Raw genomic sequence first — 16,286 nt, 5'->3', positions numbered from 1 at the left:
ATGACATAAAACTGGACAGAACAGGATTGGCAATTGGCTCCATTCTCCACCTAGCCCTCTGGGCCAAACTAAAGTTCTGAGAGGGAAAGTGGGACTTAGAGAAGAGGGTGAGGCTGGCAGAGAAAAGGCAAGCAACCATATTAGAAGACAGGGAGTACAGGTGTGGCCCAATATCCCCAGATCGAGCCTATAAAATAGAAGTCACATAACTAATAAAATCCAGGAAGTTCTAGACAGGACACAGAATTGCCCCGCTGATACTTAAGCCAGAGTACTGCCACTAGTTGGTGCCAACCACATCAGGTTTAGCTAGAGATTTGAACTTAACAGTGAAACTTCTGGGATTTTAAACTAGCTAGATGACCTGGTCATTTTATCCATGGAATAAGATGGTGCCACATTTTATGCACTGAATTTTTAGATACCGGTTATTTTATTTGATAAGTTATGCTGTACTCATAAGCAAGAAAGTGTCATATGTACCATATAGATCATAACAATAACATAATGGGGGAAAGGGGTGTTTCAGAAAGGAAAAGATTTTTTTTCCCCCAGTTTTGGGGAAGAAGAAAATGAAGGAAGCCTATAAAGAAATGGTCTGTGAGCTGAGCAGATAGCATGTGCAGAAATGGGAGAGAAAGGGTGTTTTAGGAAAAGAGAAAAACTCTGGCAAAGGTACAGAGGAAGGGCTTCAGCCTGCAAGGAGCACATATTATATTAAGGCAAAGTATAAGAAGATAGACAGCAAAGACCTTGAATATGAGGCTAAAAGTGTTCAACTGGGAGTCACTGAAATTGTTGAGCAAAGAATGACAAGATCAGAGCTGTTCTTTAATAAAGATTGGTTTGACATTTCTTTGTAAAATGGATTGCGGAGGGTGGTTGAAATAGAGGCAATTAAAAAATGCAATGGTTTTAGCTAAGTGGTAAGGAGGTCTGCATTAAGATAGAAGGCATAGGGACTCCCCTGATGGCGCAGTGGATAAGAGTCCATCTGCCAATGCAGGGGACACGGGTTCGAGCCCTGGTCCGGGAGGATCCCATGTGCGGCGGAGTGGCTGGGCCCCTGCGCCATAACTGCTGAGCCTATGCTCTGGAGCCCGAGAGCCACAACTGCTGAGGCCCACCCACCTGGAGCCCGTGCTCCGCAATGGGAGAGGCCGCCAAAGTGAGAAGCCTGCATACCATGGCGAGGGGTGGCCCCCGCTCACAGCAACGAAGACCCAACACAGCCAAAAATAAATAAATAAAATAAATTTTTAAAAAATTAAAAAGGAAAAAGATAGAAGACATAGCTAATAAGGTGTCCTGAGTACAGCAGGTATACAAATATTTTTTGAACAAATGAATGAATTTGGAATATGCAATATTCACATCTCGGTAGACCCTAAAAGACTGAATTTGAAAATTTCTATTCTTCTTAGCCAGATCTGAGACCAGAAAATAGCTCAGGTTGTAGCTGTTAATCAAATCACGTGGGAATGATTTAAAATCTTAGTGACTTCAAATGGATTAACCTCCAGATATGATAAAGATCATAATATCATTTTTTATATAGTGTCTTTATAGCTCAAATTATTTTCTTATCTTCTTCATAATGATCTCAGAGAATAGGTTCGGTCATTTCACAGAAGAAGAAAACCACATGAAAATGACTGGCCCAAGAATGCTATTAGTGTTAATACCAGGTTAGAATTTGAAGAACTCATTGAGCTGACTTTTCAATTAGCTCATTTTTTTAACTGACGCAAAATTCAAAAGGAAAAAGTTTTTTTATAACATACCCATACATATCACTCACCTCTGTTACCAAAGGTGAGTGTTCCTTATGTACCCTGCCTATGTAAGCACATCAGAATTTATCCCAGTTTAATAAAGCACACTTGTATGTATCTATGTATGTAGGCTCACTCTATCAATGCACAACTGCTGGCTCGATATACACACTGTTCTGCACCTACTCATCTTGGAGATGATTAACTTAGTGGACCTTAAATGCTGATCTTACCCCATGAGGCCCAAAATATTGCCTCTTAATGACTTCAACCCACTAAACCTGTTTAATCTCAAGCCTAGTTCTACTCTTCAGGACACTCCTAAAACAATAAACTGAACATAGATTAGGCTGAGAAGTCCCAGTCTGAGGCTGGCTTTAGCTTTTTAAATTGATCTCTCTATTAAAGTAGAGCAAAGACAGAATGAGCAGAGGTCAATCAGTAATATGTTTACATCACTAAGGGTATTTTGCATTTTTCAGTGCCTATTCATTTTGAGCAAGCTCCTGGGTAACAGTGATCTATTCCAGACAATCATCAACTTTTTAAAAGGATGTTATATAGACTATATTTAGAGAGAATGAAAAAACTGGAGTAGGGAAGAACAAGAAAGGTGAAAATAAGTTAAATGTCAACTTAATAACTTAAATATCAAGTTAAATTTTGCAATGAATCTAGAGAAAAAGCATACAGATTTTTGAAATAATTATTCAACTTACTTTGCAGAATACATTTGTGAGGTATAATCATTGGATGAGCGAGGGATGTAATCGGTGCATGTCATAACTGAAAGAAAGATATCACCAGGAAAAAGTTAGAACATTTCAAAAATGAAATGGGGAAATTTCATGTCTCACTGTATAGTCTTTCAAACTAAATAACAGAATACAACTTGGGCATCAGAAATTTAGAAAGACTATGCAGTAGGAAATACCTCACTCTTCTAATAATGGGTTTAGAGACTTTTAGAGACAGTAAAAGAAGCTAGAATGCAAAGCACTCGAAAGTCAGTACCAACAGACCTCTACCTTCACCCATCACTGATCTACAACCATAGATGAAGCAACTTCCTAAGCTCTCAGCTGTGCTCATAGGCAAACTTAAAATGCAAGATCTATGTCTAGGAAACCACATTATACTTCTTCAGCTTATTCATTCTCTGGGTGCTTACCCTATTCTGAATAAAAGGGTCATAAGAATGACTTGCAGGAAGACAGATTTGGAGCAAGAACTCAATTTTATTAGAAAACTGTAGCTACTGCTGTATATAATCAACAGCAGAAAGACGTAAGTATGCTTCTGTATTACTATTTTTTCAGCTTTGTAGTAAAGGCTTTACGTTTGGCAAAGCAGACACACACCTGAGGAACTGATGTAATACTCTGATAAACCATCAAGTAAAGAGACTTTCACAGCTAGTGTCCTCTTCACCTCCATGACTTCATCCAGAATAGATACCGTCATGAGGCTTGACCCTAATGATTTCATCTGGGATAAATACTGTAAATATTCAACTCAAGTTTGACAGATAGCAGAATCCTATTCATTAGCACTATTTCAGTCCATATTGTAGACAGAGTAACATCACACAGAGCTTGTACCAGACTCCTCAACTGTTCAAGAACTTCATTCAACAACTATAAAGGAGGTTGCTCTATTGTGATTAGGGACTAAGGGTGAACCAACTAACTTTATGTCCAGCTGGGTTCCCTGAGTGTCTGACCCAAAAAGGGAACCCTGATCAAGATCAGATGCAGGGACAATTCATGCCCAACAGTACGATAAATCATCATCTGTGAGTTTATCATGAATCTTGTCCACTGCCATTGTTCAAAGTCTTTGAAAATACTTAATGGCAATTTGCAGATTATGTTAATCCATAATCACTTTGACAAAAATGAAGGGGACCTCAATTAGATCTAAAGTTCTTAGCATTCATCGCATAGAATGGAAGTTCATTTGAAATTCTACATAATGGTTCCTTCTCTGCTGACAAGTACATTCAAAAACCCAAATCCTTCTCCTCCTCTGATTTAATTTAATTCTAGAAGAGGTCCACAAAACATCCTGGGAGATATAGGCCAATTTTTACTTCTCTAGAGAATGAATGAGCCTTGATCTTTGCAGTACTTGGGAACTTATCAAGAGTCAGGGCAAGGGACTTCCCTGGTGGTCCAGTGGTGAAGAATCCGCCTTCCAATGCAGGGAACGAGGGTTCTATCACTAGTCAGGGAACTAAGATCCCACATGCCAGGGGCAACTAAGTCCGCGCGCCACAATGACTGAGCTTGTGCGCCTCAACAAGAGAGCCCGCATGCCGCAAACTACAGAGCCCACGCGCCACGAGAAAGAAAAGCTCGCGCACCACAACTAGAGAGAAGCCCATGCACCGCAACGAAGAGCCCATGTGCCGCAATGAAAGATCCTGCATACCTCAAGGAAGATCCCATGTACCGTAACTAAGACCTACTGCAGCCAAAATAAATAAAGAAAATAAATAATTTTTTAAAAAAAGAGTCAAGGCATAACCTGCTTAAAATCTGTAACTTCTCTGTCCCCTTGCCAAGGTGTGGGACAGCTGCCTTCCTACTAAATTGCAAAAGTATTAAGATCATTATTGTATGTGCGCTAAATACCCAAGTCTTCTGTTCCCTTGTGACAAAAAATTGCATGTGAGGTGGGATAATCAAGTTTCAATGACCTATGTCAGCTACACAACAAAGCCAGACCCCAGAATAAAATTACACAAAATGGAAATAGAACCCAAATTTCTTTAGCTTTGTGTAAATAAATCTGGATGTGTTTAACTTTGTACTGGTTAAAAAAAAAAAAAGCAGTGGAGATGACGCAAAACCTTGAAATATATCCTGAAGGTAAAACTAACACGACATCCTGATGAATTTGTATGTAAGGAATGAGGAAAACGGGAATACAGGATAATTTCTAGGTTTTCAGCTTGAGTAATTAGAAGGATAGTGAAACCACTTCCAAATATGGGGAAGTTCAAGAAGAGAACAGATTTGGTGAGGGCTAAGGGAATAAAAAGCTTTCACACATTTTAAGTATGACTTTCCTTTTAAATATCTAAGTGGAGATGTCAAGTAGGCAGCTGGATTCACAAATGAAATTAGGGGAGAAGTCAGACTAGAAATACAAATTTGGAATTCATTAACAATGTATAAAACATTTAAAGTAATGTAGTAATGGATGAGAGGATGCAGAAAGAGCAAAGATGGTAGACTAGAACCAAACCCTGAGGCCCACCAACATTCAGAGTTCAGATAGTAGAAGAAAGGCCAGCAAAGGAGAAAGGTGGGAGAAAAAATAGTGGGAGGCAGGATACAAGGAGAGAAATGTCCACTAGAACTAGCACTTTCAGTTACTGAAAGTAACTAATGACCTTGACAAAAGCAATTTCATTGGAAGAGTGGTGACAGAAGCTAAATTTGAGAGGGGTGAAGGGCGAATGGGAGGTGAGAAAGCAAGTGAGGGCAACTCTTTCCAGAGGTTCCAATGGGTCATGGAACAAAGAGAAGGTCTATATCTAGCAGGGGATATGGACCCAAAGGACGGTTTTGTGTTTTAAGATGGTAGATACTGAATCATGTCTCTTTACTGACAGGATGGATTAAGAAGAGAAGAACATGACGATGCAGGAATGGTATTAGGATAACCAAAGTACCAAAGTCCTTGGGGGAGGTGAGAACAGACAGGCATGAAGCACAAATAAAAGGTTCTACCTTTGACAGGAGCAAGAATACTATTCCAATTCTGACAAGAATGAAGATAACATGGGTACAAACACAAGTAGCTTTGAAGATCCGGTGGTGGTAGGATAATAAGGGAGCTTCTTGTCACAGAGAGCTTCTATTTGAGAAGGAATCATCAGGTAAGCATGAAGAAAGGTGAATGAGTATGGGTGCTTCGAGAGGAAAGAAGTGGTGTGAAATATTAAAAGGTAAAACTCATGAGTGAAATGTAGTAGGGTGCCCACTTGAGGCCCTGTGAGTAAACAGTCAGCTAGGTGTATAATTCATCCAATAATGTTCAGCTATTTTAATGCACTTACAGAGAAGGTGGAGAGTTGGATTAAATTATGGCTGGGGTTTAGCAAGAAGAGTACAAGAGGCCAAATTATTGAAGATATTTGTAAGGGAGTAATTATAATAAAGAACCATAGAATCTATGCTGAGTAAAAAGGGACAGGAAAACAAGAAGGACATTATGGGTATTGGATAGGTCATCTACATGAATGTTGAAACTACCAAGAATAATAAGAGTCTGGATGGAGAAGAAAAAGAAGATCTAGTCTTTAAAGAGCAAAATGACTAGGAGTTCAGTATGAGGTAAAAAGAAATGTGGGGGAGGGGCATAAATATAGACTTCAAAGGAACTAGAGTTTTTTGAGAAAAAAAGAGAAATGCTTTTCAAGAAGCAAGAAGACAACTTACCTCTGGGCCCTGAAGTATATAAGGAACAGGCCTTTTTCTTGGGGATGAGTGAGATATTAAAAAAATTAGAGTAGACACTTTTCATTGATTAGAGCAGTTTCCCATATGTATCAGAATTAGCTATCTTCTTGGAAATGCAGATTGCCATCCACATCAGGTCTACTGAATGATAATCACTGAAGATGAGGCTAGAATTCTACATTACAAACAAGCTCTCCAGATGACTCTTAGGTATGTTGAAAGTTTGAGAACCACTGGAACAGCATCTTTGAGGAAATAATATATACAACTCAAGACATACCATTTTTTTTTAAATAGGCACACCATTTTTTAACACATGGGAATTATACAAGGTTAAGCATAATCATCTTAAGATATATCCCCCAAATAAATGTCTTTTCAAAAAGCGTCTTACACAAATTTATCCTTTCAAAGTGTGTGGGAAAATATGGAAGGGCACAGCTATTGGGTTGGCCAAAAAGTTCGTTCAGGTTTTTTCCGTAAGATCTTACTTACTTTAATTTCAAGGAGGACTATTTGCCCTATGGAGCATACCACCATGATACGTCAGAGAAAGCTCATGCCTCCACAGGAAAAAAAAAAAAGAACATTCTACAAATTTTTGTCTAATGCATGAATATAACTGTTTTACAAGAGAATAAGGGTTGGTAAGTGGATACCTGAGATGGATCTCCCTCAGGGCCCAGTATCAATCCTGGGCTCTCAGGGGATTACTTTTCTTTTTTTGGCCTAGATGGATAGGTAGAATTATTTGGTTATTAGGAAGGTAGAAAAATATCAAGCCCTCTGGAGGAACAGTCAGAGGTTGGCTCACAAACTTTTCTGATTTTGAGTAAGGCACTATTTATTACCTTTAGAACATCCAACCTCAAAACAAAAACACAATCACCAATCCCTGGGGAGTGAATTCCATGTGATTTTGTTCCTTAGCTGGTATGTCAATAAGGCTTATAGGAGAGCACAAGGATGAACACACAAACAAGGCAATGAAAGGATTCTGGATATTCTGAGACAAACAAGGCAATCAGTGAAAACCAATTATAAAAGAATAGCATCACCTGGTCACAGGAACACCTCTTCCATGGTGCACAGAATATGGTACTTACTTTCCTCCGACATGGTAAGGTTTGAAGCAAGGCTTGAAGTTTCAGGTTTCTGATCATTGACTTCGGAGTTGCTTACTTGACTGGGAAAACCAAAATGATACATTAGCCCCTGACTGACCTGCTGCATTGCTAAAAGTGATTAAATCAAACCCTTTCTTCCTAGGTAAGTTAAGAGGCAAGGTAAGTCTACTTTATGAAATACTTATTCTTGGATTTTAGCGGCTACTTAAAGAGCTAGGGCCAGGGCTAGTACCTTCAGCATTCTACTGTTCTTCGTCATCACTTCAATCTTTGTATCACTCGGAAATTCCACCTAAGCCACAGGCAAGTTGGATTTTCTCTGAAGACCACATGGTAAAAGAAAAGTTCCACAACACCAAAAACTGCTGTCACTTTATTTCCAAAGTACCAAAGGGAAGTAGGAAGATGCTTGATTTCAGACAATGGTCCTCATAATCACTTGACAAGTTTTTTCAAATCATACACACTTGCTTCCAAGAAGGGGTTCTGAACCTTAAAATGGTACATTCCGCTGTATTTCCTTTCCCCCAATTAAAAATAAACAAATTTTTATTTTTATCATTCCCAAAACTTAGCAACATCTTTTTAAAAAAACTTATAAGACAAATTAAGAGAAACTGTAAAAGATAAGTCATGTAAACTGGGAGGACAAGTCATTATGTTAGACACTTTAATGTTGGGAAGATCCTCACTGAAATTCTGAATTGGAGATTATACTTTCATCCCTCACAATGTCCTCTCTCTTCCTTCTACCTTACTCCACTCTCCACATATTCCCCAACTACCAGTATAGCACAGTGCTTAAGAGTGTGGATTCTAGAACCAGATTGCTTGAGTTCATATTCCACTTTGCCAAAACTAGCTTTATGACTTTAAGCAAGTCACTGAACTTGTTTGTGCTCCAGTTTTTCAACTGTCAATGAGGGATAATTATAGAAGCTACCTTTTAGGGCTGTTATAGAAATTAATGAGTTAATACATGAAAAGTACTTAGAACAGAGACTAGAACAAAGTACAATATAACTGTAGCTAGTATTATTACAATACAACTTCTCCCCAGCCCAGGTATTCTTCCCACATTCATGTTCCCTAGCAAGAAATCTGCTTTGCTGTTCTACACTCTAGGGAGACGTGGAGGACACTGTCCCAGACACTACACATATCTGGAAAGAGTAGTTTTAAAAAGAAAAAAATTTTAAAAAGAAATGTTATTTATAAAAAAAAATACACAGTACCAAAATTCTTAAAGCTCTCATTATCTTTTCTGAATGGACCTCTAATATTCAAGCATAATAAAGTTTTTTTTTTCCGGGTATATTCTCAATGTTCAAACAATTTTCCCTAAGATGTAATTAATTTTTAAAGGTAAATCCCCAGATGAAGTTTATTTTAATATATTTACTCAACTGTCTGTACTTCTGGAATAGCGCTTAATATACCAACCAAGATATTACTATGGGAATTGAGGGTAAGGGTCATACTGAATAGTTACATCATTGTTTCCCAAAATGGCTTATTTCTTATAATTACCTGAGTGGTAAAAATACAGACTTCTGAGCCCCATCTTATGCCTAATTAAATAAGATTCCAAGGAGAAAGGTATAAGCCCAGACAAGAACTTCACATTTCTGACTACAATGACTGGTCTTCTATGTGTACCTGAATAAGTCTGGGGTTCACTGTTATACCCACTGTTGAAAGACTATTTCTAGATCCTGTATCTTAGAAGGTATATTTGTATGGTCTGGCATACAATGGACCAGTGCCTAAAATCCTATGGTCCTGTAATCTTATAGCAAAATCCCCTACCTATTCAACTGAGTATCTAGAGATTAAATAGAAACAACAGCACCAAGACAGTGAATTAACTCCAGTACTTTGTTAAATATTTAAAGTTATTGTATCTAGAAAAATTATTACTGTCTCAAAATATAATTATTTTCAGTTATATAAACATAAATTTTACTTAACAATGTGTGTATATTAAAATAAATGCTCCAAAATAAAATTTCCCTCCTCCAGAAAAGAGCAAAAACACCCAAACTCCAAAAGTAAGTGCCACAAATATTTCATTCTCATTCAATAGAACTCTTGTCAATAATTAACACAACCAACTAAAGAATGGATAAACAAAGTGTGGAATAGACATACAGTGAAGTATTATTCAGCCTTAAAAAGGAAGGAAATTCTCACACATGCTACAACATGGATAAACCATGAAGACATTATGCTAAATGAAATAAGCAAGTCACAGAAAGACAAATAACTTATGATTGCACTAATAAGAGGTACTTAGAGTACTCAAAATCACAGAGACAAAAAGCAGAATGATGGTTGCCAGGAGCTGGGAAAAGGGGGAAATGGAGTTATTGAAGTCTTTTTTGGGGAAAGGGTCAATGCTTGATAGTGAAAATATGACAGATCATTTAATTGGAAGTGTATAAGACACAGGGCTAGTGTGACAATAGAATAAATAAGCTGGAATGATAGTGTGTGGTGGTATAGGAGTAGGATTCTTAAAATTTAGATGTTAGAGGTGATGCAGTTACCGGTTCATATGGTTGTTAGACAAACAACCGAAGGTAAGAACTGTGGACAACTGAAAATCATGGTGTTGTGGAAACCAGAGCATGACATGCAAAGAAGCTGCCTCTTTTCTACAAGGGGAGCCAAGCTAATGACTAAGGTGTCCCATATCCATTTGGTAATTAATGATTAACCCCTTGGATTTTCCTTATTTCTGTCTTCCCTATTAAGTATACAGTACATCTGACTGAAGAATATTCACCATTGTGTCTCTTCCACATATCACAGGATCTGAGAGATACCATGAGATTGGTATATATTGTTGAATAAATAATGAATAAATGAAAAAAATCAGCACCTATGTGTTTCAAGGACAAACTTTTAGAGGAAAATCTTCACCTTAAACCAAATAATTTCAAAACGTAAAGACTGATGCTAAAAACCAAAAAGAGGGTAGTCAACACAAATCATGCCCATATACTAATCAGCATGTAAAAACAATTATAAGTAGGTCATTAGAAAGAAATTCAACTCTGTATACCTTAAAGTTTGCTCTCCTGATTCCTGCATCTTGGCTTTTTTCACCTGTAAAACAATTATACAAAAGCATCAATGTCTTGATCTGTTTTTAAAATCATCTAGCTACTCAAGTGGCAGCCTAATATTAACTAATAAATTACAGGGTAACTGTTTCCTTTTGTTTCCCTTAGATTTATTTTATTAATCCCTATTATATTTTAGAGTTAGAGATGTACTTTTTTTCACATGAGGCTCTCTCTCTTTTTTAAATGAAAAAAGTGTTTTTCAGATTCAAGGTAAATAAAAGGTTTATCAGGATTTTTACTCAACACAGAATGTTTACCAGGATAAGGTATCCAAACTCGATACAAACTGGTTGGTTTAAAATTTTACCAGACACACAGTTTTATTCTCAAACAGTAAGTATGGCAATCTCACTATCATCTCATCATTTATTTAACAGAAATATCTTTATATTCAAATTACTTACATGCCAAAAATAAAAATAAATTCTAATCAGGTTACCAGTAATCTAAAAAATATTCTTCACACTATACTGTTTTGTCCCCATATTTTCACCTTTTCTAATTCCTTCTAAGGTAAAAGCATTTTCATTGAAACAGTTTAAGAATCCATAAATGAAAGATCAATGGTTAATACTACTAAGTTTCCCCTGGTTTTTTATATGACAAAGAATCTGATTTTAGAGTTTTCTGATTAGAATTACTAGTTATAGTAGAAGTATGCTTAGTGTGCTTAGCCATACAAATTATGAACACTTAAAGTATTTCAAGCTGACAAAGAGTACTGCCAACCACTACAAAGAGTAAGAACTCACAGAGGCAGTAACTTTGCTAAACAAGTTTAAATAAACATATCCGGTGGGAATACAGCTATTTAATATGATTAAATTTAACAATTCAGACAAGGTAAATAATAAATACAAGTTAAATACAAGGCCCATACAATTTCTCATGGACAGCCACTCCTCATGAGAAAACATGACAAAATAAATAAAACCAAATACTCTTGGTTATTTGCTTATGGCATATCAACTCATTATATAATGCTGCCTAAATTTTCAAAGGTACCAATAAAGATAAAGAAAAAAGGGGCATTAAAAAGGAACCCTCTAGGGACTTCCCTGGTGGTGCAGTGGTTAAGAATCCACCTGCCAGGACTTCCCTGGTGGTGCAGTGGTTAAGAATCCGCCTGCCAATGCAGGGGACATGGGTGCGAGCTCTGGTCTGGGAAGATCCCATATACTGCAGAGCAACTAAGCCTGAGAGCCACAACTACTGAGCCCACGAGCCACAACTACTGAGGTCTGTGCGCCACAACTACTGAAGCCCACGTGCCTAGAGCCCGTGCTCCACCACAAGAGAAGCCACTGCAACAAGAAGCCTGTGCGTCACAACGAAGAGTAGCCCCCGCTCTCTGCAACTAGAAAAAGCCTGAGCACACCAATGAAGACCCAACACAGCTAAAAATAAATTTTTAAAAAACCCTCTAAATTTAGAAACAAAATTATAGAAGCATATGAAGAAAAAAACAAAGAAGTTTGAGGTAGATAAACCCTTACTAAGCATGATATTAAATTCAAAAGCCATAAAGGAGAAAACAGACTGATTTTACAAAAATTCAAAACTTCTGTATGATAAAAGATACCAAAACCAACCAGGAAGTCAAGGAATTCCAGAATGGTATACATACTGTGACAAGAGAATTTAATTGTATTACAAATGTATAACATAACCTCACTGAAAGGCATAGGAGAAAAATGTGCTGATGGATTAACGCTGGAAAACACGTTTTGACTGGAAACTGCAAGGCTAAAGATAAGAAAAATTCAACTTTCTAGTTTATCTACTTAAACTTTCTAGTTTATCTATTTATGTCATTTCACAAATGACAAAATACAGGCTCTTGATATAATATAAATGTGCTGTCCCTCCCACCTGAAGATGACAGTATTTACATAAGGTCAGATAATACTGTAATTTTCCAATAGTGGTGATTAATCTATGCTTAGCTCACCCAAAGACCTTCTTTGCGATCAAAGAAATAATTTTAAAACAGTCTATGGTCTCCTAACAGTAATCCATATAAAGAAAACTAGAGCACTGAGGAATCTAATTTATCAGTCTTCATTTTATTAGCGCCACAGAGTAACAAACTTAGCTAGAGAACTAAAAAAAAAAGCCCTGGAGCAAAATTTTAAAATATACCATAATGGCCTTTCAAGTAAGAACTACACTTTTTTACTTTCTATTTACTACAGTGCCAACTCGGTACAAAGAGTATGTACTCATAAATAGAAATGGAGAAAATGTACTTAAAGACATATCTACCAAACAAAAACGTCTGGGGGAGGAAAATGTGTTATCAACTAATTCTGTACCTTTCACAGCCCATTGTTAGCCTTGATGTGGGCAATTATGTCCTCCTGTAAGTCAGGGATAGGAAACCTTGGCACTAGAGGCAGGTAAACTAAAAGGATACAGACAGATTTCACTGGATTACAAAAAGGATGAGTTCAAACAATACAATCCAGAAACTGACAGAATGTAAAATAGTACAGCTAGTTTGGAAAACAGTCTAGCAGTTCCTCAAAAGGTTAAACAGAGTTACTATTACATATAATCCAGAAATTCCCCTCCTGACTATATAACCAAGAGAAATGAAAACTTATGTCCACACAAAAACTTGGACATGAATGTTCCTAACAGCATTATTCAAAATAGCCAAAAAGTGGAAACAACCCCAGTGTCCATGAACAGATGAACAGATAAATACAATAATGATAAATAAAATGATGAATGATAAAATAAATCCATACAATGAAACATTCAGCAGTAAAAGGGAATGAAGTACTTATACATGCTAACACAGATGAATCTTGAAAAGATTATCCTAAGTGAAAGAAGCCAGTCACAAAGGACCACATATTTTATGAATCCATTTACATGCAATATCCACAAATAGGTCAAAAGGAAAGTAGATTAGTAGTTGCCTAGGACTGCGGGAGGGAGGGAATTGAAGGGTGACTGCTAATGTGTACAGAATTTCTTTTTGGAGTGATGAAAATGTTCTAAAATTGACTATGGTGATAGTTGCAAAACTCTGTGAATATACTAAAACCCATCAAATTGTATACTTTAAAATGGATGTGAATTGTATCTCAATAAAGTTGTCATTAAAAAAAATGACAATCTTACGGGCATGTTATGACTAAAGGTTACACAAAAAGGAAGAACCACTGGCAAATTCATGAATCAGAGCTCTACTTGTGCGTCTGCTTTAAAAAAAAAAAAAAAATCAGGCTTTAGATATAACAAAGCAAAGGAATACATATAACCCAATACACAAATTCAGAATATCCAGGCTCAAGGCTCAGTTCTGAGAGTTAATTCACTGTATGTCTACTTCTCTACATCTGTTTTCTCAACTGTAAAAGAAAACTATGACTATTTCACAGGCCTGCTGTGAAGATGAAATTGGTGGTGGTAGTGGGGCGGGTGGCAAGGGAGAGCGAATGAGAGAGAGGTGTTTATGAAAGACAAAGACATTGTTAAATTTTAATGTTACCACCAAAAGCAGCAAAAACAAAGCTGAATTTCCAAAATTTCAAAGACAAGATTAAGAAATACCACCTTCTAGATAAGAAAATTATATTATGCATCTCAAATGTCATTCCAGAACTATTCTGATATGACTTTCAAGTATATAACTATAGTGCCTCCTAAGTTTTAACAAGAGGCTAAATCATACTAGGGCTTGGTAAACTATAATCTTGGGAATAATAAATCCAACAGAAGTCTGCATGAAGCCTATAAAAAGGAAGATGTTTTTGTCAGAATTTATCCACCACTGTCAAACAAAGCATATCATTCTCTTTACTAGAAGTCATACTCTATATTATATTCTAGAAGGGGAAAGGGCTTGATCATAACCCGGATGAAATTATACACAAAAAACATTTAATGCTATTTTCTTTGACTGTGCTTACCAACAGTCTTTTTTTTTTTTTTTTTTTTTTTTTTTTTTTTTGCGGTACACGGGCCTCTCACTGTTGTGGCCTTCCCGTTGCGGAGCACAGGCTCCGGACGCGCAGGCTCAGTGTCCATGGTTCACGGGGCCAGCCGCTCCGCGGCATGTGGGATCTTCCCGGACCGGGGCACGAACCCGTGTCCCCTGCATCGGCAGGGGAACTCTCAACCACTGCGCCACCAGGGAAGCCCACAGTCATCTAATTATTAATTTTACTCCCAGAACTTGACATAAGGAAATGAGTATGTGGAGAGTGAGAGTAAGCATTCTAAATCACTAGAAACTAGAAAGGTAAATACCCGTGGCAGAGACAACTGCCTGCTCCACCATTGCATGTGGGGTGTGACTTGCGATGGGAGGCAAAAAACATGTCTTTTAAGTTCACAGGTACCCATCCAAAAGAAGTCATATCTGGACCTAGTAGAAACTAGTGGGCATCAGATTCTGGATTTGATCTGGATGCAGCAACTGATGGAAGCTGGGGCTGTTTCTCTTAAGAGGAATGTGAGGGGTAAGGAGTTACATCTTGTTCTTTAAATGTGAAAAATGAAACAGGTGAACCAAAGAGAAGATTATTGTAGATTCACTTATAAATATTCAGTGGTCTTTTTCCTGTTCCTGGGCACACAGGATGCTATAGACTGAACATCTGTGTCTTCCCCCAAAATTCATATTTTGAAATTTTATCCCCAATATGATGAAATTTGGAGGTGGGGCTTTTGGGGTGATTAGGTCATGAGGGTGGAGCCCTCATGAATGGGATTAGAGGCCTCCTGGGAATTCCCTGGCAGTCCAGTGGTTAGGAGGTTCACTGCCGGGGGCCCAGGTTCAATCCCTGGTCAGAGGAACTAAGATCCCGCAAGCCGTGCAGCAAAAAAATTAAAAAATAAATTAAAAAAAGAAAGAGATCTCCTTTTCCCTTTCCACCATGTGAGTCACAGCAAAAAGATGGCAGTCTATGAACCAGGTAGCAGGCCCTTACCATACACCAAATCTGCTGGCGCCTTGATTTTGGACTTCCCAGCCCCCAGAACTGTGAGAAATCAATTTCTATTGTTTATGAGCCACCAATTCTATAGCATTTTGTTACAGTAGCCAGAATAGACTAAGACACAGATTGATGGCATTTTCCAGACCCCCTTGCTGTCAGGTTGGAGCCATCTACATAAGCCACTTCTACAACTACCCCTTAAAAACATCTCATGTGATTCTCCAATCCTCTCTTCCGTTTCTTTGGCAACCATGGAGGCCACAGTTGAAGATAACAGCATCACAAGATGAAAGAAGCCTTCATGGAAGACTGGCCCAGGAAAGCTGTCAATCCACATGAGACTAATGTGAGAGAAAAATACACTGCAGATTCATTCTCCAATGTTAAATGCCTACAGTGAGAATTCTAGTTCATATTCACGCTATCATTCATTCAACTGACTGTTCTCTACCAAGCCCTCCTGAAAGGGAATATAATGATAAACGAAATACAGTCCTTGACCTCAAGGAAGTTATAGTCTGGTTGAAAAGAAATAGATAATTTCTAAAACAGTGAAACAGGGACTTCCCTGGTGGCACAGGGGTTAAGAATCCGCCTACCAATGCAGGGGACACAGGTTCGAGCCCTCGTCCAGGAAGATCCCACATGCCACGGAGCAACTAAGCCCGTGAGCCACAACTGCTGAGCCCGCGTGCCATAACTACTGAAGCCCGTGCGCCTAGAGCCTGTGCTCCACAAGAGCAGCCACCGCATGCAAGGAAGAGTAGCCCCTGCTCGCCACAACTAGAGAAAGCCCGTACACAGCAACGAAGACCCAACGCAGCCA

At 37.9% G+C, this 16,286-nt stretch overlaps 1 protein-coding gene across 8 annotated transcripts in view; it reads right to left on the bottom strand.

Annotated features, from left to right (window-relative positions):
* EYA3 (EYA transcriptional coactivator and phosphatase 3) overlaps positions 1-16,286 on the bottom strand; it is a 104,361-nt gene that overhangs the window by 46,167 nt on the left and 41,908 nt on the right. For all 8 annotated transcript variants that reach the window (XM_030872592.2, XM_030872652.2, XM_030872661.2 and 5 more), the window contains 3 exons: positions 10,442-10,485; positions 7,354-7,433; positions 2,495-2,561 (listed from right to left, as the gene is read on the bottom strand). In XM_030872592.2, the coding sequence (XP_030728452.1) occupies positions 2,495-2,561; positions 7,354-7,433; positions 10,442-10,485 (191 nt within the window). The remainder of the gene's footprint in view (positions 1-2,494; positions 2,562-7,353; positions 7,434-10,441; positions 10,486-16,286) is intronic.

Source organism: Globicephala melas, chromosome 1, assembly GCF_963455315.2.
Source record: "Globicephala melas chromosome 1, mGloMel1.2, whole genome shotgun sequence".
Taxonomy (NCBI): domain Eukaryota; kingdom Metazoa; phylum Chordata; class Mammalia; order Artiodactyla; family Delphinidae; genus Globicephala; species Globicephala melas.
The sequence above is the reverse complement of the archived record's forward strand: the minus strand, read 5'-3'. Positions and strand labels throughout refer to the sequence as shown.